The sequence below is a fragment of the Ictidomys tridecemlineatus genome, chromosome 15 (genome assembly GCF_052094955.1).
Source record: "Ictidomys tridecemlineatus isolate mIctTri1 chromosome 15, mIctTri1.hap1, whole genome shotgun sequence".
Lineage (NCBI taxonomy): Eukaryota > Metazoa > Chordata > Mammalia > Rodentia > Sciuridae > Ictidomys > Ictidomys tridecemlineatus.
Window position 1 is genome coordinate 18,733,072 of NC_135491.1, and position 27,958 is coordinate 18,761,029.

General features: G+C 52.2%; 1 protein-coding gene and 1 long non-coding RNA gene across 6 annotated transcripts; both read right to left on the bottom strand.

Annotated features, from left to right (window-relative positions):
* Positions 1 to 505: 505 nt before the first annotated feature.
* Positions 506 to 6,286, bottom strand: LOC144370831 (uncharacterized). Its single transcript, XR_013430813.1, has 2 exons — positions 6,067 to 6,286; positions 506 to 1,466 (listed from the first exon to the last, which is right to left on the bottom strand). It is a non-coding gene; the product is annotated as an uncharacterized LOC144370831 (long non-coding RNA).
* A 2,967-nt stretch (positions 6,287 to 9,253) lies between these two features.
* On the bottom strand, positions 9,254 to 26,247 carry Kctd15 (potassium channel tetramerization domain containing 15). 5 transcript variants are annotated; one of them, XM_040279259.2, is made up of 7 exons: positions 26,081 to 26,247; positions 23,872 to 23,970; positions 22,099 to 22,191; positions 21,293 to 21,468; positions 16,171 to 16,315; positions 13,452 to 13,757; positions 9,254 to 12,268 (listed from the first exon to the last, which is right to left on the bottom strand). In XM_040279259.2, the coding sequence occupies exons 3-7, from the start codon at positions 22,162 to 22,164 to the stop codon at positions 12,110 to 12,112; spliced, it is 852 nt and encodes a 283-aa protein (XP_040135193.1). In that variant the 5' UTR covers positions 22,165 to 22,191; positions 23,872 to 23,970; positions 26,081 to 26,247; the 3' UTR covers positions 9,254 to 12,109. The 5 variants fall into 5 exon arrangements, with proteins under 5 accessions (XP_040135193.1, XP_021585728.1, XP_005330683.1 ...); XM_021730053.3 differs by lacking the exon at positions 26,081 to 26,247 and adding an exon at positions 25,623 to 25,775 and having other exon boundaries at positions 23,872 to 23,967; XM_005330626.5 differs by lacking the exon at positions 26,081 to 26,247 and adding an exon at positions 25,623 to 25,775.
* Between the last annotated feature and the right edge of the window lie 1,711 nt (positions 26,248 to 27,958).

Here is a 27,958-nt window from a genome sequence, read left to right on the forward strand (position 1 = left end):
GAATAGACTTGCTCTTCTTCAGATCTCTGTTAAAACTACGATCACCTTCTTGGACCAACAGCATAAATCCTGAGCATCCTGTACACAGCTTGAGATGATTTAGAAAGTGCAATTTAAATTATGTTCCCTTTGATACATATGTATATTAAATGAAAAGTACTATATTACAGATAACTTGAAAAATGGGGAAAAGGAAAGAAACTTCATCATTTTAACTTACAAGAATAGCAATTAGAATTTTAGTATTTTAGTATGATTCCCACAGTCTTAATTTCCTTATAAAATCTTTAAATGGAAAAGTGTGGAGAAGGGGATTTGGAGAGAAGATGGTTAATGGGTACAGGGGTATAGCTGGGTAAGAGGAGAGTCTTCTAATGTTCTACAGCACAGGAGGAGAGCTACGGTTGACAATAATTGTTGCCGCAGTCCGGCTGCAGCAAAATAACCGGGGTGGGGGGGGGGGTAGGAGGAGTGGGGGGGGTGACGAATGACTTGTGTAGATTGATACAGCAGGAGTGGGAGCTGTTTATTGTAGGACAACAGAGGGATTTATACATTCCACACAGATTATCTTAATTAGCATAAACTACATACATCAGTCAACCAATAAGGAATCTCCACACTTAATGGCATTACTTCACAAACCACTCCCTCTGGCAAAATGCCAGGCACCATCCAGACTTGTTTACAGACTCTTAACAAATTGTATATTTCAAAATAGTGAGCCAAGAAGATTTTGAATGTTCCCTACATAGAAATGATAAACATCTGAGTTGTTGGACATGCCAATGACCCTGATATGATCATTATACATAACATATATTGAAATATCACACTGTACCTCACAAATATGTACAATTATTATGTGTCAATTAAAAAATAAAATTTAAAAAAAATTGCTTTGGGTACTGGTGATTAAACCCAGGGCCTCGATCATGCTAAATGTGTACTCTACCACTGAGCTACTCCCCTGACCCCTACATTTTTTTGTAACAAACTGTAGCTATATACAATGTATATGATTTGTTAACCTGTTCTTTATGTTTGATGTTTTTTAAAATATATTTTCAATTGTAGATGGACACAATAACATTATTTATTCATTTTTATGTGGTGCCCAGTTCCTTGAGTGTGCCAGGCAAGTGCTCTACCACTGAGCCACAACCCCAGCCCTGTGTTTGATGTTTTGACAAAGTTCTTCTTCTTTCTCTCTTGAACAATTCAGATTTTATTAGGTGGGACTGAGAAGGGAAGGTAGAGACAGTGGTCCAGGATGGTTTGCAAGCTGAGAGGTGAGGAGGACATCTTTCTAGGAGATCAGCTCTGTGCAGGATGAGGGTTTGGAGGCCTCTGCATAGTCCATGAGTCAGAGCTGGAGCAGGATGAGGAAGGTGTTTGAGTCTTCGATGACACGGGGAGGGCAGCAACAGGCTATTTTAAGGATATGAGACCCATATTTCTTCTCACTTTAGGAGAGACACAAATAGGAAAAAGGAGAACATTGAGCTGAGATGTGTGGTGTTAGGTTTGTATTGGCGACAATTCATGATTTTCTAAAAGCATAGCAGTATAGAAACAAATATGCATAAAATCATGTGGATATACACACACGTATATTCCCTAGTGGTTTCCAGTGAGGGGATCTGGGAGAATTGACACCCCAACAGCAATGGGCACACCTAGTTCCTTCTCTTGGTTTCTAAATACTGTTCTCCAGCAAGAGCAACCAGAGTTCTTTGTAGGAGGGGCTGACTTTGAGGCAGGATGGGGGGAAAAAATAAAATGAGCCTGAAACAGCTTGTGCCAGGAAGGAAATACTCAAAAAAAAAAAAAAAAAAGAGAGAGAGAGAGATGGAGACATATTAAGAGAAGAAAGCCAACAATAAAAGGGATCCCACTGGCCAACTGGGGTAACTGAAGTACCAAAGTAAATAATGAAAATAGCAGTTTACAACCCATTGGAAATAACAGAAATTAATGAATAAGGATTCACTGATGTCAACAGACAAGTGAATAGATGGAAATTTGATGAGGAATGGGTTATTTACATAGCTTCAAAGTAACCACCACCATATACTTATTAATTACTAAGAAGAAAGAAGTAAGTTTATGGAGAAGGCTGGTGCACAGCACCTTAATCCAATGATCAAATTGAATATCACATGTAGATTAGCTACCTTTTTAACACTATACAGACTACTTGTGACAAAAAAAGAGGTTTATGTATCTCATAGTTTTGGAGGCTGAAAGTTCCAATGACGTAGCACAGGTACTGCCACTTGGCTGCATCACTTTATGATACATCTGGCAATGGCAAGACTGCATGAAGGAACAAATGATTATATCCTGAATCAGGAGAAGAGGGAGAATTGGATGGGGCCAGGCTTGCCTTCTCAGGAGAACCCAAGAGTTCCCAGAGAGCTGCCTAAACACTCCTGGGTCATGCCCTCCATATACCTAAGGTCCTTACACTAAGGCCTAAGGCCTTACCTTTGAAAAATCCCATCTTCCCCAGTACTGCCATGCTGAAAACCAAGTCTTCAACCACAAGAACATCTGGGAGGACAAAATTAAAACATAGTCAAACCAAAGTAATCAGTTACAGGACAAACAGAAATCATGTGTCACCTGACAGGACATAGTTAAAAAAAAAAAAAAGTTCATTTAAGAGGTGATTCTTGCAGGTATGTGGGGAGAAACAGAGAAATGAGACAGAGGAATGAAGGAAACATGTCCACAAGGGTGTTACCATGTGGGCAACTGGAGCTCAGCCCCACTGGGGACGTCTGAGAGATTGACTTGAGCGTGTCTTGCAATTGTCAAATGCAAGAGGCAAGACACTGGGTATCTATTTACCAACTCCATGTTGATTGACAGCTACTCCCAGCGCCATTAACTCCTTGGCCTGCCCCATGTGCAGGGGTCTGTGACACCTGCTCAAAAAAGACTCTCAGGCCAGGAGTTGCAGGGACAGTAGGAAGCCCTGGGGTCTGCGGCTGTCTAAAGGGGAATATTGAAGGACTAGTGGGGCACTGGCAGCATCTTCTTCAAAGGCTCTCTATGATCTGACTTCCCCTAGCCCAGGCACCCCTGTGACCTCATCTCTGTCACTCCCCCGCTCCTCGATCACTCCAGCCACATAAACCTGCTTCACGCTGTCTCTCAAACATATCATGGGTGCTTTTACCTGAGGGCTGCTACCTCTGCCCCAAATGCTCTTTCCAGGCACCTGCATGCCTCTTGCCTCATCTTCTTTGGGGCTTTATCTAACTGTTACTAGGAGGCCTTCTTGGTAAGAAGATGGTACTCTCCAATTTGGACAATCCAAGGAGATTTTAATAACATACTGTTTTACAAAGGTGTGGGCAGAAGGGGTAATGAGTGCCCCTCAGGGCTAGTACATCCAGCCAGAGTTACCATTCTGAGGCCTAAAGGGGTGAAGAAAGAGAGGTGTTCTCAGAGCCAGGTGGGCTGTGCAGGTAAAAGCCTCCTAGAGGGGCTGAGGCCTTGGGAAGGGGATGAAAGAGGCTAAGCTCACTTCCCTTCTACACTTCAGTCTTCTAAAGGTGCTTCCCATCAGCCATATCCAACAGGAAGCCAGAGGATAAGGGAGCCCCTCATGCTGCTTCTGAAGTCAGCTCCAGGCACAGAGCTGGGCACAAGGGTAGATGTCCAGCACACAGTCCAAAATAACAATTTACATGTACTCCTGTCCTTCTTCCCTGCTTTATTTTTCATTTTAGCACTTATCACCACCTAGGCCAGATATTTCACTCATTTCTTGATTGTATTTTCCATCTCCCTCAATAAGATATAAGCTGTACATGGTCAGAGATTTTTTTTTTTAATCTCCAGCAGTACCTAGACTAGTGCCTGAAACACAAATATATTCAATCAAGACTTTTTGAGTAAAGTTGCTACCACACAGAAAAATTCCCCCATCTATGCCCTTTTTATCCTAAACCTGGGAATCTGTGAACATATTCGGTTATGTGGCACAGGGGAATTAAGGTTAATCAGTTGACCTTATGATAGGAAGATCATCCTATGATCCAAGTGAGCCCAATGTAATGATGAGACCAGAAGAGACAAACTAGAGAAGCCACACTGCGGGCTTTGAGGCTGGAAGAAGGGACCACAAGCCAAGGAATAGAGGCAGCCTCTCGAAGCTGGAAACAGAAGACAGATTTTCCCCTGGGGTCACCAGAAAGGAACACAGCTTTGTTAACTCTGATTTTAGTCCTGTGAGACCTCTTTCAGACTTCTAACCTATAGACATGTAAGATGAAAAATATATTGTCTCAAATTTAGAATTGTTTTAAGCCACCGAGTCTGTGGTTATTTGTCACAGCCACATAAAAAAAACCCCATGCACTGGCCTTTGTTTTGAATGGCAGGAGCATAAGCTCTGGAGCCTGTTGGGGCTGTTCTTCTGCCCCTCCTTTGGGAGGGAATTTACACCTTCCTTTTCTGTGTAAGAGAATATTAATTGCTCTTTCCCCATGGGTGGGGAGGGGCTGGAGATCAGTATAAGGACCTGATGACTTGATATATGTGACACACGTGGCTCAGAGCCTAGTCCCCAGCAAGCCCTCTTTTGAGCCACAGGTCTTACAAGTGACAGTAGATTGTAGACATTCAAGAAATATTTATGGAAAGGTAAATATATGTTGTCAAATGATGCTCCATAATGGACTTCATCTTTCCTGGGACACTGCCCCCTGCCTTTGGGGTCTAGTGAAAATAAAATTTGAGAATCTCTTTATGCATACAAGTTTTTTTTTTCTTTCTTTCAATTAGTCTTCTATTTCTTCAAAACAAGAGTGCAGGGGTCTACAAGGCCAGTGCTCACCACACAAGTGACATCAGCTCCTGGACTTTGCCCACGCTGAGCTGCCCACGTGACAGATGGAAGGCCAAGAGTGAAGCCAAAGGAGAGGCTGTGTCTGGAGGTGGCTTGATGAATTCCCTTCCTGGGCTGGGCTTTCACAAGGTTTCTCCACCAGGGCCTGGGAACTGGGGGAGGCCTAAGGGAGGGAGAGTGAGTGGTGATTGCTGGAAACTTCTCCCTGATGCAAGATTAGTGTTGAGGCCAGTCCAGCAGCTCCAGGCGGTGCCGGCCAGGGTGAGCACATCCAAACCACCCTCCCTCCTGGTGCACGTCCAGGATCAGCACTCCCCAGGAGGTGCACACCCACCACCTGTGTGGGGAGGTGGGGCTTCCCCCAGACATCTGGGGAAGTGGGAGAGCCAGGGCCCGAAAGGCAGGGGACAGAGGAAGCAAGAGAGCCAGTTTCAGACTCTGCAGTGCCAGAGCACTCTGGAGGCGGTATGCCTGTGCCCACTCGGTGCTGCTCACAGCTGGTGCCCTTAACCCCCGCGGGACCTGAGTTTGCAAAGCAGAGGAGGGAGAGGTTGTGAAGTGAAGCCAGCAGTAGAACAAAGGATGCTTTGCCGAAGAGGGAGGCACCTTCCACGAAGGCCTCCGGGCCTGGGGAAGTGACTCACTAGGCCCCCCGGGATGGACCCACCCATGGGGGTTCTTTGGGGCTGAGCCTGCAGCCCAGCTGCCCAGGCTCGGCCCCACAGGGTGGGGTAGGGATTGTCAGTCTCTGGGTGGGGCTTCCCCAGGTTCCCCCTCTCCCTCAGGGGGAGAGACCTGGTGTGCGTCCAGCCCCGGGGCTTTGGGTACTGCCGGGTGCTTCATTAGGCACTGCCAGACGGGGCTGCTGCCACCGCGGCTGCTTGCAGCTGCCTGGAGCTGAAGGCGTGGTCCCTTCTCAACCCTCTTTCCGGTCCACCCCGCCTGGACCCGGGCTCTCCCACTCTCCGCAGAGCCATACTGCTTCCCTGATGGAGCCATACTGCTTCCCTGATGGAGCCAGGCATGGGTGTCACTCGAAGGTGGCGCTCGGCTCTGTCCCAAGGTTCCCGGGACGCCTGTGATGAGAACTTGAGAGCCCTCGCTGTACGCCCCGGCTTCTCGGGCAGTTGCACAATCTCCCCCCAATTATTCTCCCTATAGTGTGTGGCAACCGGGCGAGAATTCCAGGACCTTGTACTTACTCGTACAAATCTGCCTTCCTGCTGTTTGGCTGCAGGGCCGGGCGTGGCTCCGTGGGCCCCGGGAGATGGAGGCGTGGTCGCGTCCAAGAGGGCGTGGCCCGCGTCCGCAGCGCTCGCAGCAGCCCAGCCCTGCCCGGGCAGTCTGTGCGCACCCAACCGCAGCTTCTTCGGGAGCCCTGGATCCCGTCCAGGACACAGAGGAGGAAGCTCTGGTGACATTCTAGACACGGGCGTCGAGCCGCACGCTTGGCCCGCAGACGCTCCAGCTGTGGCTGGTGGAGCATCTCCGGCCCATCCAGCCAGGGATGCCCACGCCTGGGTCCTCCCAGGGGCAGGGTGGTCTACTTGCTGCTCCAGCGCAGCTGGCTCATCCTTGCAGCTCCCAAAGACTGTATCCTGGTTTGTGGTTTCCGTGTGAGGAGGGTCCCAGGAGTCAGGCTCTGATGACCCAGCTGTTATTCCTCTGCCATGCCTCTGGGTCAAGGAAGAGCATTGTCCCTCACTGCCTGGGAGCCAAGGATGGCTGTCACGACTGGCTGTTCTGAGTAATGGAAATAAAGACAAAAATCCAAATGCAGCTGACCTCTGGCCCTTCTCCTTAGGTGTTTTTTTCCCGAGGAGTGTGGCTGCCTCATTTTCTGGGTGTCTCATTAGAATTTTAGAGAAGCTTCTTTGACTTCGAGGTCTGAGAGGTAGTTGGTTCTACATGAAAATTCAGGCATTTGGGAGTAAATCTGCATTTGGTGTCATGACAAAATGGGAAACTATAGATAGTTTTTGTTCTGGATACCTACAGATCCTCCAATAAACAACTAAAAGTAAACATTTCTTGTGGATAAAAATAATGCCTTCTCTTAGCCCATAGGATATGTCATCATCCAAGCCCCTGCAGTGGCTGGCATAGGTTGGTTACACTAACGATTCTTGTCCTCCAGTGGTTAGGGAGATAAAGATCTTTGTAGGGAAGCAGGGACCATTTTAATAACCAAAGTCTGAAACCAGCAGCCACCTCTACCCGCTTTCCCGGTCATGGTGGTTTGACTTACCACCCAAATAGCATCAGTTCTATCTAACACATCCTTCTACTGCTAGGGGTAGGTGGAAAAGAAACTACCAATCATCAGCCATGCCTGGACACCCACCTTCAAGAGTGCCTTTCTAGACTCTGAGGTGTGAAGAGCTTACCGTGGGTCAGGCAGGAACCCCACTTGCTCAGTTTTGAGGCTTGTGGGAATTGAGCTGCAATTCAGAGTTCCCAAGCCAGATCCAAGAATTAGCCTAAGACTGAGGGTGCGGGTTTCCCTGGGGCTGAGGGTTCCCTCCCTGAACTTAAGAGAACATCAGCTCAAATCTTGTTCCTGGCAGGAAGTTGCTCTCAGCGGCCACCAACACCTTTTTCTTTGTCTCCTTCCTTGCAGGGCTACCTCCTGAGGTCTAGACCTTATCAGAACTGCCAAGAATGTGCCAGGAATGAGCTCCTACGAAAAAGAAATTCTGAAGAGAATGCTGCTCTGACTCTGGGCCCCAGTTAGTGAATTGAGTGGTTTTATCTAAGTTACTGTTGTTACTGTAGAGTTCGTTTTCTCTAAGCAAGTGCCCTTGACCATCTTCCTCAGATCAGGGTGAGGTTATGAAAAAAAAAAAAAAAGCAGGGAAACTGTCTTGGGCTTTATGTGGGCATTAGAGCTTTATCTTTGTGACTCCCTTATAGGTTTCCATGGATACTGACAACAAACCTTGTTTGGGTCTAATGTGAATTCTCACGCTAATAAGGCAGGAGCTTCTTTTGACAAATATGCATGAAAATCATTCCTCTATTCTTAATTAATTTTAAGGACATCCATTTGTGGATAGTCTGACAACTGGTGGCAATGAATACAGTAAGATTTTACCCTCTCTTGTAACCCAGAGTCTTTGAGGATAGATAATCTCAAATCAAAGCCTCCACTAGAGATGAGATGTCTGCAGAGGCCCCAAGTGCTCTTTCTACAAGGAGCCACCTCTTTTGGGTGGGTTTTGGGGGAGTAGAAAGAGGGCCATCTGTGCCCTCATCACACATGAGACAAGACCACTTTATGGGGCTGCCTTGAGCTTTGTGACTAAACACCTTTGCCTGTCTCTTAAAATCAACTGAAATGGGCTGGGAGTGGTGACACACATTTGTAACCCCAGTGACTTGGTTACAGATTGTAAGTTCAAAGTCAGCCTCAGCAATTTAGCAAGGTCCTAAGCAACTTAGCAAGACCCTGTATCTATCAATCAATCAATCAATCAATCAATCAATCAATGGCTGAGAATATAGTTCAGTGGTTAGGCACCTCTGGGTTTAATTCCCGGTACAAAAAAATAAAATCAACTAAATTTATGGCATCACATGGCCATATCACATTTCACAGAACACCATATCAGCCGAGATATGAGGTTCAAGCTGCCCTCTCTGGCCGTTGGTTGTCCCTCTAGCTCTGTCCAGAGCTCTTTATTGTTTTGAGGTAAGTGCCTGCCTTCAACTGAAAATCCTCTGTCAGCTCCCATTTTTATATATTCTACCTCGTCACCTACTTAGACGCTCCAATATTGTGTCCTAGATTATCCTCCTGGTCCAGTGTAACTGTTTTGCTGTCTGTGGAGTCAAGGGGGAGAGCAGGGCCTGTCAGGATGGGGCCATCTTGGTAGACAGCATTCTCCAGGGAACAAAGGTCTGCCTCTTAGTCAGGGGACAGACTCTGCTGGGCTCAGTCAACTTCAAGTCTTCTCCTGAACAGAAGCTTAGTGGACAGTTTCCCCCAATTCTCACATATACACTGTCTGCCATCTTTCCAAATGCATTAGTGGCTCTGTTCACACATACGCATGCATGAAACCAACCTAGTGCAAAAGGCTCAGCACACCCAGGGGTTGGCATTGGTGGAAGCTGGAGCCCAGGGCTGGGGGTCTGGAAGAGGTGGAGGAGGTCACTGCCTGAATGCCCTCACTCCCAGGGCTGTGGCAGGGTGTGTGCTAGGTGTTGAGGGCCCAGGCAGCTGCAAAGGGTCCAATCCTCAGCAGGATGCTCCGAACAGGAAGCTTTGGGATTTGCACTTAGTATAGATACTCAAGGCGGCCAATCAAGTTCCAAGTAATCACCCAAGTTACAATACCTTCTTGTGGCTTCCTTGGTAGACTGAAAACAAAGCACTAGAGCTGTGTGTAATTTATAAAATATCCTTTATTTAGTCTAAGGAACACAGTCAAGTAGTAGGTTTAAAAAAAAACCACACATTTTAAAAAGATATTATTAGTGTTGTGACCTATATTTGAGCCCATGTGAGGGGACAGTGGTAGAAGCTGCCTGCTATGGCTTTGCCTGATTCTCTGTGCTGGCATTAGCTTGGTGGGAAACAGCATTGGCACAGTCCTGTCCAGTTGCTTACGTTCAAGAATAATTCATGAGTGAGGTTTGTGGAAGGGCAGAAGTTAACATTGATACTGCTGGTATTTCTTCAAAATTTTAATCTATTCATTCCAGGAAGAGTAGAAATGCTTAAAAGAATGGATAATTTGTACTTACTGTTTATGGAGAGGAAGCATATTAGAATGATAGCAGTACTCTGGGAACATAGTATTTTCCTACAAATTCAGAAACTCCCCAGTTGATGTTAAATCATACTTCATGGGCTGGGGGTGTAGATCAATAGTAGAGTACTTGCCTAATATGCATGAGGCCTTGGGTTCAATTCCTAGCATCATATAAAATAATAAAGTTTCATAAACTCATACCTTTTGATTTTACTTAACTGGTAAAGAAATACAGAGTAACATTTTAATATGAGAGTTACTCTCCTCCCCCTTATTATTTTAAAAGCACATAATGTTTGAGAATGTTAAAGAATCTCAACCCCTCAGTACTCATGCTATTGTGCCAGAAAAATCCATGAACACACACTGAATTGAGCTGTTTTCACAAGACTTCCTTCCTAATAAACACAACACTTTCTCCTCCTCAGATGTGAGCCAAAATGCAGATGTGCCAACAGTAGGCGTGTTGCTAAGCAGAGGAGAAGCCTAGCAAGTTTGTCCAGCAAATTAGATTGTACAGTGGGATTCAGACAGGAAGCTGCCGGCCTCTGCTCCTGTGCTCCCAGGCAGGTCAAGTCTGGTGGACTTTATCAGGCATGTAAAAAGGTCCTCACGGGTTAGAACATAGGGCTTTGAAGAAAAATACAAAAAAAGCTTCATTAAAATTGGGGGCCTGTGGGACATATTCAGGCTCCTCCCCTTGGCTATTCAGATCCAGTTTGCTTAGGCAATCTGTGGTCCTCATGTTAGCTGCATGGTTCTGTCCCCCTGGCTGGCCTAAGCCACGGCCTGCCACCTTCTTATGTGGTTGTATGGAATTCTAAAGAGAATATCACCTCCAACCAAAAGACAGTGAGAGAGAAAATCCGAAACATTTAAGACTAGGTTCAAAAGCTCCCAGAAACCTTCTGCCTGCCTTTCCGTGTTTCCATCTGGTTAGGGGCTGTGAATCGGAATTCAGAATCTGTATTGCCCAGAGGGGACAGGCAGAAGCAGCGAAGAAATACCCAAATGCAATAAATAACACCCGGCTCAGGCCCCTGCCCCTGCCCCTCCCCCAGCTACCGCTGCTGGTTATTCCTGGATTTGAACTAAAGGACCTGAGGGAGGAATTCCACCCCCAAACCTCCCTGCACAACATCAAATGTGGGAACCCGGCTGCTGCTTCTGCACAGGATGGAGCCTCAGTCTTTTGCTTGATAGCATCATTTATGGCATGAACTAGAACGTAATGTGTTTACACAAACACGACAATTGTACATCAGCATCTTTACAATATTAAAGGAGTCATATACAAGTCTACAGGCATTATACACAGGGTAGTGCCAAGGGGGGCACCCCACCCACCAGTTCTCTGCAGTTTCTCCCCTTGGGAAGAGCCAGCACATGGGGAAGTGTGACAAGGCCGGGGGGTGTCCATCTTTGGGCCTATATGGGAGGCAGCAGGTTGGGCCCTCTTGGGGCCAGTCCTCACTGGAACCTGGGGTCAAGAGCACTAGATATACCTGTGTCCAGGTCTCACAGGCAGGCTAGCATAACGAGTTTAATGAAAACTCAAGTGTGCATATTAGTGTGGAAAAACTGGAGCTGGGGGTGGCTCCCTGAGCTGGGGACCCAGAGGATGCTGCTGACAGATGGGCTTCTTTGTAATGAGGCCCATTCCTGAGGTAAGGTGCAGCCCCATGGCTGGTCTGGATGGTGAGAGACTTCTCTAGGGACCCAGGTAAGTACATGCAGATGGGATGGGAAGCCCCTGGGCATGGGTAGGTCAGGTGACCTACCAAGTACAGCAGCAAAGGAGAGGGTCTAAGATAGGTCAAGAGCCACCCAGCCCCCATAGCCCTCCTCCCAACAGCCTGCCCCTTGGGGGCTCTGCTTCTGTAGCACTGTCCTTGCCGCGTCTGTCCCCAGAGCCCCAGCTGGGCCTGAGCACCCTGCAGCTCATCCACCATGCAGGCTTGCTGCACGTTCAACTGAGAACTGAGCACCAGATAAAGAAGGCTTGGTCCTTGTCGGCCTCTTTGACTTGTGCAGTGACAGTTACTTCCATTTTTAAATACTGTAGAAAAATAAGCCATCTCTGAAGCCAGGAGACCTGTGAGAGTCTGCCGTGAGTGGAGAAGGATGATCGGCTGCTCCGGAGTGGCTGGGGATGCCTCTGCTAACCCTGCCTGGGCAGGTCCCTGAGCCTCAGAGGTCACTGTACCGGGCTGGGGAGCCCAGGGGCTCGGAGAGTGGACACTGGAGTTCCAGCCACAGCATCTCTAGGTCACACCAACACTCCTTCAGTGGACACGCCTCCAGCATCCCACATTTCTGTTGCCATGACACCCGGGGCCCTGGTGCTCCCTGGGCGGAAGCCCTCCAGCCCCACCCTCAGTCTCATGCCCACTGCTAAGCACACAAAGGCAGGACTCCCCAGAACTGTTTCCAGGTCTCTGGGGGTGACCCAGGGTTGAGAGGCCTCAGATGAGCACTGAGGCAGCGCCTAGTCCAGGGGCTCCTGCTTTATCCGGACGGCAGTGGGGGTGGGCTGCGGTCGCCGCTCCTCCCGGCAAAGCACATACTCGCTGAACTGGGAAGAGTCCACACCACCCCCGCAGGACGCAGCCACGCTGAAACCCCTCTGGAACAGCCTCTCCAGGACCTATCAGGGAAGAAATAGGAGTCAGTAGTACCCAGCTACAAGAGTTCGCCTGGGCTGGCGGGCATTCAGGTATCTGCCAGAGCAAGCTACTTTCTCCTGCTAAGATCTGTCTTACTCCCTGACAAAGGTCCCAACTGTACTATCAGCTGGGTGCCACAACAGGAGGGACAGACACAGCTGGACCCAGGGAGCCCTTGTGTGATCCCACCTGGGTGGGCTGCTCTGTGCAGGCTCTCTGCTGCTCTCTGGGGTGTAGAGCCTTGCTGTAGAGAAGAAACAAAGATCCTTTGCACCCTTCCCTTCTCTTGGGTGTAATCTGCCCCTCTTTCCTCACACGCACATGGCCCCAGGCACCCTCTCCTGCCCCAATAATGGACAGCCCCTGCCCCCAGCCTCTGGGCAGCCACCTGCTTCCTGGAGCTGTGAGTCCCAGATGGTTTGGGGCCTGGGGGCTCATCAGCTCAAAGGAGCTCTGGGTGGAAAGAAAGAGAGGGCAGTCCTCCCGGTGTGTGTCTCTCTGCAGGCCTCCATGTTCACGTGGGTGGGTTTCTGCCTCTGTGAGGGTGGGTTTTAGTCGCTGACATCTGTGTCCCGTAACTATCAAGTTCTGATGGCAACTTGCAGAGTGTGTGCCTGGGAGGATCTTTTCCCACAGAGCCTATTCTGCCCTCACCCCAAAATGCAAGTCTGCCCTTGGATCCAGAAAACAGAACCCCCCCCACTCCATTGGGGTTTCTCAGTCCTTACACCCATCTGGGAAAAGCCAGTCCAGATGTGCTCTGGGCAGCTGCTGGGTGGCAGTGTGGTTCAACGGTGAGCAGGATGAGGAAGGGACTCCACCTCTGTCCCACCTCTCCTGGTGCTTGGGTTTTATTTGAATCCAAAGTCAGACTCTGGGTGTCAAATGACTGCACACTTGGTTGAAAATACTCTGGGCCATTTTTATAGAACATCCTTTTTTGGGGGGGGGGAATAGAGATCAATTTTTTTTAAGTCCATCCCCCCAGGCGCCATCATTTAATTATGAGCGCGTTATAAATTATGCATCGACACATTGTTGCCTTTTCTGTAAGATGGCACAGAGGGCTTCGCCATTTCAGGGACCGCCCCTCCTCGGTCTCGCTCTGCGGCCCCAGGGCTTCAGGAGGCAGCGGGAGGTGGGTTGGGTGGCCTCAGCCCTCACCTGCACGGAGTTGAGCCGGCAGTAGCCGTTGAGCGGGAAGCGGATGACATGCGTGGGGTCCTGGTTCCAGCCGGCGTTGACCGAGTTGCACATGACGTCCCCAGTCTCAGGGAAGACCTCTTCGATGAGAGCCTTCTCTCCGCTGAGCGCGATGCGCTCCCCCAGGTCAGGCGTGACGCGCACCACCAGGCAGTCGCAGGCCCGGCTGCGGCGACGCTGCTCCTGTTCCTGCTGCCAGCGCTCCAGCTCACGCACCATGGGCTGCAGCTGGTAGTACCGGGCCTCTTCATACAGCAGGCTGAAGTCCTGTGGACATGCGCACAGGGGTCGGACAGGTGCACACAGGGTAGGGGGAGGCGGTCAGTACTTTCCAGACCCAGGGGTCTTCCTCTTACAGCTCTGCAGGAACTGTGACCCAATAGCTCAGTGTGGACTGGGATGGTCGTCCTTATTGTACAGAAGGGCAAATGAGGGTCAGATGCTCTGCACAGGCACAGGGACTCTAGCTTCCGACTAGTGGGCACCTGTGCCAGACCCCCCTGGGCAACTTCTGGCCTTAGCAGTGGGCAACTTCATCCCCGTGGGGCAGAGAAGCCTCATGAAAAGACCTGGAGACGACGCTCACACTCAAGAGGAGGAGCCTATGTCTTTGCCTGAAGACCTGCTGCCTTCTTAGAATCCCATCCAGAGAAGACATCAGGCTAGACACAGGGTACCCCTCCCTCAACCCACTCTGGAGGAAACCACATTCCAGTGGGGAGGTCATTTCCAGGAAGACCTGTATGGGTTGGATTCTCAGCTTCATCGCCTGCAGCCCCAAGACCTATCAGTCTCCGTTACTGACCTTCTCTGAGCTTCAGTTTCCCCATCATTAAAATGGGTATAAACACCCAGCTAAGAGAAGGCAAGTGAGAATTAAAGGAGGAAAAGTCTAACAAGTGCCTGGCTCTGACCCTGCCCAAGCAGGCACAGAGTACCATGAGGTGGCTGGAAAGGCGAAGCCCAGCCCCCACCAAGCCACTAGCTCCCCCACTGGGCGAACTCACACAAATTACTTCTCTGATATTGTCCCTGTGCACCCATATCAACCCCAGCCCCGAGTGGCTTGGGCCCAGGATTCACACTACTCCTTGGGTTCAGGGTATAGGTGACTGGCAAGCTTGAGGACCCCTGGGGGAAAGGCAAGGAAGCCCAACCCGAAAAACAGGGCCCATCCCATGGCCTTTGGAACTGCCCCAAGGGAATCCCAAGTCTTCACCCTTCCTTTGAGCCTGCCATGGGTTAGGGACCCTTCCGTCCTCTTCACAAAGACTCCTCAGGGCTCCATCCTGGGCCTCTGCTCTCTTGGAGTTAAATGTGACATCCGTAGGTTAAGGGACCTCACCTTTCCTCATAGCCCGAAATGTCTCCAGCTCTTCCCAAAGGAACGAGGCAATACCTGTCCTCAACCTGTTCAATGCTTGAGTTTGTATTCATCAACTCAGGACTCGAGCCACCAGCTGGGAGACACCCAGCACAGTGTTGGAGGTGCTCAACACTAAGCCAACGCAACCCCAGGTCTGTGTGCAGCCTTTTCCTACATGTTAGTCTCCCCCTTGCTCTACCTTATCCTACCTCTACCCTGGTCCCAGGCCTTCAGCAAATCTCTCTGGGGAAGTGGTCTCATCCATAAGTGACCTCCTGTTCCCACCCCACTCCCTCCCTGAACTTTACTGGAGACCAGTGTGATCTTTCCAGCTGGTGAACTGCTTGCCCTTTTCCTACTCACAACCCCTCCACTGTGTGCAGGGGAAGTGCCAAATGCTAAGCCACTCACCAAGACCCTGCCATCAGACAGCCCTTCTTGCCCTTCCTTTCCCAGTTCACAAGGCCCCAGGCTTGACCCCCGTCTCCACTGCTGGAATGTATCAAGCCCTTTGCCTCTTCCAGCCCCTCACCAAGGCCCTCACATCTGGCTACCTGGTTCCTCCTTCACCACCCATGAAACCCACCTGGGTCAGGTTCCCCATTTGCTTGCACAATACTGTTCTCTGAGGCATTTTGCTCCATGAGATTCAAGTTCAATGTCTATCTTTCCACTGGACTGGAAGCTCATGGGTAGGGCTTGTGGATTCCTTATGTGTCACCATATTTTCAGTTCAAGTTCAGTCACTGTCATTCAGTAACTGAAATGGGTAAAGGACAAAAGAGACCCAAGGCTAAGGGTTCTCTGGGTAGATAAAGGAAGGAAATAAAGGAAAGAAGGATTTTTGCTAACATGAGCTGGGGTGGATCAGGTCTGAGTTTCCTTCCTCCCATGATTCCTGGTGCTTTGGAAGGGCTCGGGGAGGATACGGTGAACCTGGACAGGTTCATCCTGAGACTTGGTGGCAACAGTTGTCTGTTTGGATCATCAGGGTTTTCCCTCTGGGAACTGCCAACAAGGTATAGATTTATGAACCTCTAACTCCTGTAACTCCAGCACGTAGCAGTCCTTAAATGCAACAAACATTAAACTGGGGTAAGTGCCACAGCTTAATTGTTGTTACACCCCGATAAATAAGCTAAAAATGTGAGAAAACAAAATTAGTTTAGAAAAACTGATTTAGCCCTTGGCTTCAGCGTTTAACTTTTTTATGGTTGTCATGACAACCATGGGGTCCATTTATTAAGTCACAGCGTCCCCTGTGTAATGCCACAGCACAGGCCACACAAGGGGAACCACTGGCTGTGGACTTACCTTGAAGTCATCCGGGAGCAGCAGTTTTGATGTCCTCAGGAAGCTCAGGACATAGCGGAAAATCTCCCCATCCCGGTCGATGAAATAATGTTGCTTCAAACTGTCCAGAACAATGGGTTCAGTGCCATTGAAGAGGCGGCTTATTCTGGAAGCAAGAGATGAAGCGGGATGTGGGAAGGAAGGGGCAAAATCCCCCTACCCTGCCCCCACTCCTCAGGACCCACCCTGTTGGGAGGGGTGAGGGACCATATGGGGCCATGCCAGGCCTGACAGTCATCTGCACATACCTGGGGCATCCAGGCCACCATCATACAGGACAATGGGACAGTTACAGAAACATGCCACAAGTTTCACCTACACCCATAAGCCACAGCCCAAAAAGGAAACACCCATCTGTATACATTAGCCCTCTGACACATGTTACAGGCTTGGAAAACTACAGCAAGAGACACCAATCAAGTGGTCACAGAGCTGGTTCTCTCTGTACTCGCCAGACAGACCCACCCAGAGAATGCACACTGACCACCTGATACCCCAGCCAACAGCCACAAACCTGGTGAACACATGGAAGCCAGCCAACACAGTCACTAGGGATCCATACCCACCTCATCCAACCCAGGTCAATGAGCATCAGACACAGCACACTCAGGCAACGGGCATGGGGTCACACAGTCGCTCTCCTTGCAACACACAAATCTCAGGCTGACCCAACACACAGGCCAAGACATACACCAACCAACCCAAGTCACTCTGAAACACAAAATCACAAATGCCCCATAGCTTCTTGCTTAGGAAGCCACGGAGGAAACAGAAGCAGGTGGGAGGGTCAGCCTGTGTGCATGTGTACCCCAGCCCCCACACATACCATAGCATGTAAGCATGTGTCCATGACACAGCATGGGCATTCATATATGCCAGAGCGTGTGCACACCTGGCAGGGGTGAGAACCACCAGGTGCTGGCACCCTGTCCTTGTAACAGTGGTGGCTCTAACAAACAGGACATGTAATAGGCTTTGGGGAACCCCTGATGACTGTCCCTGTCCACTCCAGGGAGGAAGAACCAGTCTCAGAGCTAGAGCTGGTGCCTCCCCAGTGCCCAGGGCAACAGGTTCTGCTTTGGCTGACTACCCAGCAGACCCCAGCTATGGAAACTCAGGAGCCCAAGGATGACTGGGGCAGCCAAGAACTTGGCTCAGGAAGAGGAGGGAGGCTAGCAGCATCTCCCCGCAATGAGGCCACATAGTCAGGCCCCTCTAGATCCTGCCGCAGCATCAGATTGTCTGCAAGTCTGGAGAAGGCTGGCTCAACCTTCGACTACCAGCCTCGCTTGTACAGCTGGGACCTGCGCTCCAGGGATGCTCCTCTGTCCCCACAACAGCCCACTTCGCTGTCCATTCACAACCTCTCCCAAGGCCCTGCCTATCACTGCCAGGAATACTAGCTAGGCAAAAGCTGAGCAGCTTAGAGCCCCCAAGCACCTCTCAGGGCCTCCCATCCATACCACAGTATGCTATAGTGGCCTGGTGTCAGCCAAGAGGTTCCATCCACATACAGGATAGCTATGCAGTTTCCTGCTCTCATTGTAGGTATATGGTCAGCCTCTGCCCCAGTGGGGAAGCATAAAAGAGCAGGACCACCTCATGGATGGGCGTGAGTGGGTCAGAGGCCACAGAGAGGGCTATGGAGGGCTAAGCCTGTGGAAACAGAGCTTCAGCCACCCAGATAATACTCTTCTCAGGGCTGCAAAGGCTACCGAGCCCAAAACCTGTGATAGTGGTCCTGGGGGACACAGCTCATGCTGGAAAACCTTGTGAGTTTCACAACTCATTGCAGCATTCAAAGTGCCCAGTGGCCTGGAGCTTGGACATTGAGTTGTCAGAGTTGAGGGCCACTAGCATCCCTGGAGACATGTGGCTCAGCCAGGCTGCCAGGTGCATGGACAGTGGTCTGCAGACAGCTGAAGGTCCACAAAAGGCATGAGCAGGAAGAGGTAAGAGCCACATCTACAGGTGAGTCAGCAAATCCAAAGCCTCGGTCTCCCTGGGAATGTTCCACACCCTCGCGGCTGAGCTCAGCTGCTGGATACAACAAGCAATGTGCTGGGCCTGGCTGAGATCCAAATCCCTCTGACATCAGGGCTGGCTGAGGCTGTAGATTGTCCTGTTGGTCTAGAGGACTCCTAATCCACCCACGTTCCGGGGCTGGCTAGGTTCTATGTTGGTGTATTGATCCAAGGCTGGGAAGTTCTCAACCTGCCTTATTTGAGGGCTGGCTGGTTCTAGATCTTTCCACACTTCAGCGTCTATTCCGGGACCAACCGGCAGCAGCGCATCTCATAGCACAAAGACCTTTCATGCCCTGGGCATCCGAGCCTACCAAGGATGCATGCAGGCTGAGGGAGGGTCAGGACCATCACCACGAAAGAACCCTCTGCCACTCGCAGGGTCTTTAGAGTGAGCTCCCACCATGACCTCCTGGTTCTGTGGGTGGCTCCATGTGTCCCTATGGAAACCAGCCCCAGGCCACCCTGAGGGAGGCTGCAGGGTGTGGGAGCCAACTTGCGAAGTCCTCCACGGAGAAAGCTGGTAAGTTCACACTGCGGCAGCTGGGACCCTCTGGGGCAGAAAAGAAGACTGTCCCACCCCCCGCCCCTAGTGCACAGAGGGAAGCATCATACTATCTTCATTGGCTTTTTTATTCTCTTTTTAAAAAAGCTTTGGCTCCAAGTTCCTGGATGTTTCAGCACAAGGTTTCATTTGTCCCAAAGCTCCTGGCCAACTCCATTTGTAGTTCTCCACAGTCAGATGGACACCAGCAGACAAGTGACATGAAGCAGGCAGGACACAGGAAGTCTACCAGGACTAGGAAGTCTACCCAGCCCCAGGCAGCTGTGTCTCTGGGTAAGGACCAATGACTGCTCCTGGGAGGACCAGGGGAGACACCCAGCACCAGGCCCTCCGACACCCAGGCCACCCTGATCCATCAGAACCAGAATCCTGAGCACAGTGCCGTGGGCACAGGGAACCCTCGCTATCACAGCTCTGCCCAGGGCATGACATTTCTGATATCCAGAAACTCCCATTAGGAATTAGCACTTTTAATTCTCCATGTGCAGGTGACCATCAATGATACTGGGGAAGGGATAGATCTTCATTCCAAAATTGTTGAAAAACAAGTTTTAAGTTGTAAAATTAAATTTACAGAGCTGGTACACATATCCTCGCCAGACAGAGGCCTCACGCCAGTTCCCTGGCTATCCTGCAGGTCTCAAAAGCCCCTGGCCTCTAGGCCAAAGCTTCAGTCCTGGGGATCAGCTCTACTTCAAACCAGAAGCCATCCGGGCAGAACAACACACTCATCTTGACCCCAGTCCTGGGAAAGTACACTGACTGCTACCCCCTCTGGGCACATCCTGCCAATCAAGAGTCGCACATGCCAGACCATGGGGCCACAGGAGCCTCGGCTCCCCAGTCAGAGAGGAAGGATGAACCACACTGTGCATTGGGAAGGGAAGACCACCCCTGCCCTCCCTGTTCCCAGGCAGCAGTGGAGAGACCTTTCCCCAAGGTCTGGACTATGATTGCTCCAGAAAGGCAAACATCTGACTTCTGGAAACACTCTTCCGAGAGGGTTATAGGCAAAGATTTTATGAATTTCACTCACAAACATCGTCAGCCGATTAAGGAATGATCTATTTCATACAACTCGGGAATGCCGCAGAAGGCAAAACTCAAATTAAATAAGCAGAATCCATCTCCTGCCCAAGACAGGGCTCTGCAAGTCAGCACGTAGGCCTGTGCCACTGACCTGGCCTCATGGCTCCTGGTCTCCCATAGCCCCAAGTCCCTAAGGGCCCCATGCCTAGTCTCTGCCAGGCTGAGGGCATGAAGCCCCAACCACCATCTGTTCCCCATACTCCCCAAATTCTGAACTGGACACAGCATTCATCTCCAGTGTTCCCTCAAGGGGGCATTTCTGCCCTCCTTAAGGGGCTATTCACCTGGCCCTCAATAAGCTCCCAAAGCAGCCACTCCACACCCTGTAATCCTCCCTGCTCTAAGCAACCACACCCGTGATGAGGCAGCCCGACACCCCAGCTCCCCAGAGATGATCCCTCGATATCTAGGGAATTAATTAACTCTTCTTCTTATTTTAAATGTATAAAATCAGGGTGATGCCCCGAAGCCGTGGCCCTCCCACTGCTCAGCCCTCGGCAGCCCCAGAGAACTGTGGCTGCCACCGTTCCAGGAGCAAACAGCAAGCAGCATGACATGCCACCTCCAGGGGATGTTCACAGAGATGCAGCCCACCTCTGGTGGGTCCGGCTGCTGTGCCAATGGGGAAACCAGGTCCACCCAGGGAGGGAAACACCCAAGAGGCAAGAGCAGGGGAGTCAGAGATACCCTGTGTCTCCCTTAGGTAGAGTCAGGACAACCCGAGCGTCAGCAGCGTAGGAGGCTGTACCAAAGCAGTATGGGAGGAGCCTGCAAGCCACCCCCGCCCCCCCAGAGGCCTGGTCACTTTATCCACCATGGGGCTGTGAGGTCCATGATCAGTCATTGCCTCACATATTCCTGAATGTCCTAGAATTCCTAGTCAGTCACTGTGACATCCAGCTCCAAGGGAAGCCTGATGCTAGCTAGCTAGCCCTCAGGGTCCAACAGTGGCTGCAGCTCTTCCTCCTTATGCACTTTCCCAAAGGCCAAAATGAGAAATCGGATCAAATATCTCCACACACACAGGACCCCAAGATGTACTTAGCATCCCTTGCTCACAAATGAGGGAGACCTCAGTCCCACTCAAGAGGATCCTGAAGGTGCATAAGACTCCCCTGCTGGTCAGGCTCAGCTGAGGTAGGCTCTGAATAAGTCAAGTCTCCGTTACTAGGTCAGGCAACCTCACACAACCAATGCTACCAGTACAGGGTCACAAACTCCGGTTCAAAGCAGTCTTCGACAAGCAGACTATTCTTCCGAACCCTCCTCCCCGTGTCTGCATGAGGCAGTGCACCCTGAAGAGCCCTGTAGGGGGCTGGCAGGGTAGACAGGGCTTTGCCATTATAAGCTACAAATGCTACCTCTTATCACTACTTGCCTGGCATGTTGAGGGGTTCTCTCTTACCTGGAGTCAGGGTACTTGGTCAGTGTGGCCAGGCTGCTGGTATACATATGGCCGCCCACATCGATGTGCACAGGTGCGTTGGACTTGGTAAGCTGAGCTGGCAGTGGGATCCCCTGGGCAGCCAGGGGAGACACAGGCGACCGGGTGAGAGACAGCCGGGACATATTTCCTCCCTCCTAGAGACAGAAATAAGGTGAAAACCAAGAGTTTCTAAATGACACAGCCATGTACTCCCTTTATTGCAAGTGTGATCACAGATCTAATCAGATCACTTCTGCTTGTGCCTGATCACATATTCCGCTGACAAATTACGGCCACCACTGTAATTAAGTGTATTTGCATCATTTTCTTCAAAGTACCAGAGGGGAAAAGAAAGATGCTTATTAGCAATAAGAAATCAAGAAAAAAAAAATTTTCAAGGTGTCAGCCTCCAGGGGCATAAAACAAACTGCAAAATTCTAATTAAAGGTCGCGGGCTTATGTGTTAGATGTGAAATATCCCTTGACAAACGAATCACCAATTTGTGAATTGGGATTCAGGGGTTTTTGCAAGTTTGTCTCAGTAACGAGACACCTCTAAATTAGTGACTTCCTCAGCACCTAAGGCGTTGAGTTTTATACATGTAGTAAATTTCACATCAAATTAAGAGCATTTTTGTTTCAAAAAATACATAATTGTACAGCCAGTCAACAGCCATCTCCGGAGTGCCAGGGCCCCAGGGGAAGGGCAGTCAGTGAGCAGGCACCCTGGAAAAAAGGCAAAGAGGGGGCCACCAGAATGGACCCAGCCTACCCTACAGGCTCACCGCGGTGCCGGTACTGCCGTGTGCGTGAAGCGAGGACCCACTCGGCCGCTCCTTCCGGTGAGGCATCTAGGCTTCCATGGCTGCCCAGAGTATCTGTGGGAAGCGGCGACAAAACCAGAGTCATGGGCACCCAATCTCCCCTGGAGTCAGAGATGCTTAGCGTCATCCTTTCTGCATGCTCTCTGGGACCCCACACATGCCAGGCGGCCCCCCATATTCCACCTGCCACTATCCTCTCTTCACACCCATAAGCAGGCCTCCTGGGCATAGCAGATTACACACACACACACAAACACACACGCACACACACACACTCACACATGTGTTTTCTGGGCAGCTCCATGTCTGCTAATTCAGCTAATGACAGTACTGAAACATATGCTCACCATTATTGCCCCGAAATGTTTCAGAACAAATCTGATTTTCCTGGTATTTTGGTTTAGAGCCATGTTACCAAGCGTGTCTCCTCTTGCATCCGTAGGGAACCTTGTGGACCGCAGCACAGGAAGGATCTCCCACCCTCCGTGGGCCAGAGAGCCCAGGAGCTCTCTCCACTGTGTTAAGATACAGTTTTTGCAACTGGCTGGACCCAGGGAAGCCTCTTTTAACCGAAGCCAGGATACAGGGATAAGGGAAAGTCGCTTGGGAAGCCACCTCTCCCCTATGGCTCCCAATAGCAGAGAAAACCTGTCTTTGTTTGCTAATCTGCACCTCCCAGTTTCTCAGCAGCCCCCCACTATGGTGTTGTCTATGCCTAATGTATTCCAGACCCCCTCAGGATCACATGCCCCTGAGGCATTAGAGAACTGGCCAGACAGCAATCAGCAAATGGACCCTTTTTCTGCCTCCTCCCCAGAGCTACTAAGCCACTTTTCTCTGTGCCATAGCCACCTGAAATAAGATTGTCCCTCAGTCCCAAGAAGCCACCCCCAGGGCTCTTTGCAGGCTCCATGCAGGAGAGGTGGAGAAGGGCAGGTTTCTGCAGCTCCTTCCACTGACTTGGGGCTGTCTCAAAGGGGGAGAAGGGAGCTTTGTATGGTGAACAGACACACAAACACACACACAAAACACACACACACACACACACACACACACATACTCACAGAGCTTCCACACACCTAACCTGCACTTCTCTTTCACAGGTTTAACCCTTAGAGAGAAACCAAATGAAATCCTGGGGACCCAAGGGGCTGTTTTTCCCTGTTAAACTCTGGCTTCTAAATGTGTGCCTTGAAACTCAACACTGAATTTTAAAACATGGACCAAGGTCCAATGAGAATCACATTCTGCAAATTTAAGTAAGGTTGCTCTCCTGTGATTAGTTCTGCCCTGAGTACCCTGGCAAATTCCCTGACCTGAAACTGTTTGGGGTGGGGGTAGAGGGTTATACCCTCACTGGGAAGCTGGCTGTCCCATCTGCTACTTTTGGCATTCCTGAGTTCCTGAAAGCTTAAAAAAGAAAACCAGGTCACTTATCTCAAGGAAGTTCTGAGAAACCAAAACAGACCTCAGGAATGAATTATCCTGCCCTAGGAGGCTCTGCTGGGGGAGGAGTCAGAAGGGAAGACACGCTGAGGATAAACTGAAGGGGAAGGAATTCCAACTGAAATTCTATCCAAGCGGACTGCACAACGTTTCCCTACCACCAAGACACAACTCAAAAGTGACAGGTAACACTAAGCACCCATCACCTGAACTGCTCCATCCTGTTCTCACTCAGCCTTTTTCCCATCAAAAGCACAATCTGATGTTCAGGGCAAATGAGAAACTCACCATTGGAAGCCCCAGGCGTTACGCCTTGACCCGAATCTCCAGTGCTCCCTCGGACAAACGCATCTGTGCTGGACAACGACCCTTTTCCCGAGACCACTGCTGAGGTCAGAAGCATAAAAGTGGTTGCAGTTAAGAGACACAAGTTCACCCCACCAACACCAGCATAAACCACGACTCAGTCCCAGTTCTCCCCGCTGTCCTAAGACTCAAGGCCGAACAGCCTGTTGCAGGGAGCTCAGCAGCAATGCACGAGAGGGCCCGCAGGTTTGCAAACTGGCCCAGTATGGGCCCCCTTCTCCAAGCTGCGGCGGGAGACCCCGGTCCCGCGCCCGCCCGCAGCTGAGCCCCGCCCGCCCGAGCAGAGGGAAGTGAGCAGAATGCCACGCTCATTTACACACAAAATGATTTTGTGTCCCATTGTGCTCGCAGTTGTTCAGCTCTCTGGGGGTGATTAAACTGGCTGAGCTGCGGCAGCTTGAGACGATTTCACTAAATCGCTTCTTCGTGAAGTCGCTTCTTTGCTAAGCTGTTATTTTAACCATAAAAGGTAAACAGAAGGCGCCTCGCAAGCTCCCTTCGGCTCCACGCCCTGGGCGCTGGCCCCGGGCGCTAGTGCCAGTGGCCTACAGAATTGTCCAGTGGGTAGACCGGGTGGAAGGCTGGCGGGCCACCTGGTGCTAGCCAGCCCAGCCGCCCAACCGGCCAGTATGAACTTCTGGGCGACGGGAGCCGGCTGGGCTAAAGCTCCCGGCGCCGCGGGGCGGGGTGGCCTCGGCACCCGAAGGGCCAGGCTGGGAAGGGAGGGGTGTGCGGCGGGGGCGGGGACAAAGTTAAATCAAGAGGCAGACACTTCGAGACCACAGATGGGAAGCTCGCCTAATTAAGGACGTAAAAGCGCTTTTGTTCTCAAAGTTTATTGTTGCTGGGATTAAAAAAAAATTAATTGAAACTAATGCTGTTATTCACTCGTGCAGTTAAATTCCTTCATGCACATTTGAGACATGGAGTGAAAACTTGAAGCTTTATCTTTCTGCAGTCGGGGTCTTCGGGAAGACAGAAAGGCGCTGCTACGGAGGCGGGAGTGTGGGGATGTTTGCGGGTGTGTGCCCAGCCTGCGCGTCCAGGTCAGGAAGGTGCTGGTGGGCAGAAAGGACCTGGAGGTAGCGGTCGGGTCTCAGCGCGGCCCTGGCCGGGTCCCACACCCCGCGCGCCTGGAACGACCACCAGCGCACTAACCCCTCCTGCCTGGTTTCGGACTCCCGGGGTGGGCGTCAGAGGACGCACATCCGTCCCGTTAGAGACTTTTTCTTTCTCTGATTTGAGCGCCAAGCTAGGGCCTGTGCGTCTCGAAGCCCCAGCTGCAAGAGCCGGTTTCTGACCCCGGAAAGTCGCCGGTTCTGCAGGGCATTCGGCCCTGCTCTGGGACCAGAGTGTGAGGACCTGCAAGCGCGCACACGCGCGCACGCACACGCACACACACACATACACACCGTGCGGCAGGAAGCTCGGATCCCGCCCGCGTGGGGAGGGTCCACCCGCGGCCAGGACCAGCCCACGTGGGCAACCCCCCCTCGCGCCAGGCCTTTGTGCTGGGCGCCCCCGCGCCGCCAGCCCCCGCCACCCAGCAGAGGGACAAAGCAGCTACCCCCGCCCACGTCCGGACCCTGCCCGGGAGACTTTCTCGGTATCTCACCCACTTTGGGGACAGGGGTGCACGGCGCTGAGGCGGTGGCCTCCCGCGCTGGGCTTACCTCAGAGCCGGAGCGGCGGATTGGGCTCGGACGCAGCCCCCGCCCCCCGCAGCCGCCGGTTTCGGGCGCCCGGCGCAGCCTCGCCGCCTATGCTCGCTGCGCGGGTCGCTCCGGTCTCGTCCTGGAGTTACTTTCTCTCTCGCCCCCAACCCTCCCCCCACCCACCCCTCCCGCCCCGGCCCCCGCTTCGCGCGGCCCCTCGCGGCGCGCCGCGCCGGGGCCTCCCCTCCCCGCCCTCCCCTCGCCTCCTCCCCTCTTCGCGGCCGCCGCCGCCGCCTCCTCTTCGCGCCGCTCTCCGGCTGCCCTCCCGCCGCTCCCACCTCCTCTCCTCCCTCCTCTCTCTCCAGCGGCCTCCCCCGATTGCTGGAGAGAAAATCAGCCCCCCACCCCAGCCCGTAGCCCGCGCCTTGTCGCGGCCCAGCCGGGACGCAAAGGGCAGCGATCCCGCTCCAAATTACCCTGAGCGGCGAGCGCGAGCGGGCGCGCGCGGCGACTCCTGGCTCGGGGCTCGGTTGCGCCTCGGGGCAGAGGATTAGAGTCGCAATTAGCTCCGCGCGCCCGCGCCTGCCGCGCTCGGCGACAAAAATGCGCTGTTTCCCCTCCTTTCGCCCAGCGATCCCCACCCGCCTCTCCCCGAGCCGTTGCCTTCCCGCCGGGGCCTCCGCCAGGACCCTCCCGGGAGCGGTGCGCCCAGGCCCCCGCGCCCTCCGCGGCCCAGCCCCCCGCCCCCCGCCGGCCGGCCACGCGGCGCCCGGGCCTCCTCCGGGCTCGGGGAGGGGGCGGGGGAGAAGCTGATTTTAATCATTGTCATTTCATCTGATGTAATATTTCCCCGGGCGCTTTCAGCTGGGCATAAATTTTCGGCTCCCAAATAAGTAACACAGGGCACGTTTCTCACATTTCTTGACTCCTCGGTTACAAAGAGGAGAGCAGCCGCCGCCGCGGCGCCCGGGGCTGGGGGCGGGACTTGGGAAGAAACTGGGCTGCGAGTCGGCCGGGGCTGGAACGGAGCCGGGGGCCAGGGCCGCCCCTCCCCCTTCCCGGCCTCCTTCCCCGGGTCTCTGCCCCTGCTGCCCCTCTCCCGGGGAGCAGCGCCGCCAGTGACGTTTGCGGACACGCGGGCGGCCACCGCGGGGGAGGGGCGCGCGGGGGGCACCCGGCCGGCAGCCGCCGGCTAGACGCGCCATTTCCTTTACGCGCGCGGCGCGATGGAGACGGTGGCGGCCAATGCTCCCTGCGGCGCCAGGGCCTGCGCCCATGACCCCACTATCGGGTTCTGGTGTCCACTGCCCCTTCCTTCGCCTTCTCTCCCACCGCCTCCTCTTCTTCTTCCCCTTGCGCCCCGCCCGTCCTTCCTCTACGACCATTTCCTAGCTCTTAGGAAACCCAGCGCTGCCGTTGTGCCCGACTCATACTGCGCCCCCGCCTGGCTCCCGGGACGTCCGGGCCAGAACCGGGCTCAGGCTGGAGGGCGGGTGCGCTCCGGTCGGGAGAGCGCCGGGGGCCCCTCCACAAGCTCCGGCCGGACCTCGGCGCCCTCTAGCGGCTGCAGTCCCGGGGGTCGCGGGGAGAGCTGTGGGAGGATGATGAACTGGGGGGGCGCCTGCCTCGCCTACTAGGGGACCTTGCGTGCAGAAGGAGCGTCCGGACCGCGTTTCTGTAACTTCTCCACGCGGGAATAAGCAGAAACTTTCCTCCTAAGGGAGGGTTTGTTTTATTTATTTATTTATTTTAGATCTCGAACTACTGGAGAAGGGGGAAATTTTCTCATTAAAGTTACATCCCTGCAGTTAGTTCAATTACTTGATATATGCAGAAGATGTTGTAAATTTATAGATTTAAATAGCTTACAAAGATGCCGCAGGCCCCATCAGTTAATTTCCTTAATTTATGGATTTTAAGCTGCTCCGAGAACAGAAAGGGGCCCTGGAAGTAGGTCAGGGATCCCTGCAATGCGGCCCAGGGCTGCCCACTCTGCTCCCCAAGCTCTGGAGCCCCTGGGCTTCTAATTCCCAGTTTTGGCTAAACAACACCACTCTTGGCGCTGGGTAGCCCGGCCAGGCCTGGCCCACCCTGAGTGGTCCGCTCAGCTCTGTGGCCCACTGCTCCGATCTGTCCAACGTTGTACAGAACCTGAGAACAGCAAAGCAACCTCCACCTCGCATTGAAGGAACGGACCCAAATAGGAAGTGACAAGTACTGTGACTTCCTGAGGTTCTCCCCAAACCCCAAGTGGGGTCACTCCTCAATGGAGGAGATCCTGTGGGGATGCTCCCAGTTTCAAGGACAGAAACTTCCTATTCCTTTGAGGAGAGAGAATGACGAAAAATGCACCG

What these genes read in the sequence shown, in the direction of transcription:
- Kctd15 (XM_040279259.2), bottom strand. Translation starts at nt 22,164, where the DNA reads ATGCCTCACCGGAAGGAGCGGCCGAGTGGGTCCTCGCTTCACGCACAC. An exon ending in ACGGCAGTACCGGCACCGCG is followed by an intron (nt 21,469 to 22,098) that starts GTGAGCCTGTAG and finishes TTCTGTCTCTAG; the next exon opens with GAGGGAGGAAATATGTCCCG. An exon ending in ACCAAGTACCCTGACTCCAG is followed by an intron (nt 16,316 to 21,292) that starts GTAAGAGAGAAC and finishes TCTTGCTTCCAG; the next exon opens with AATAAGCCGCCTCTTCAATG.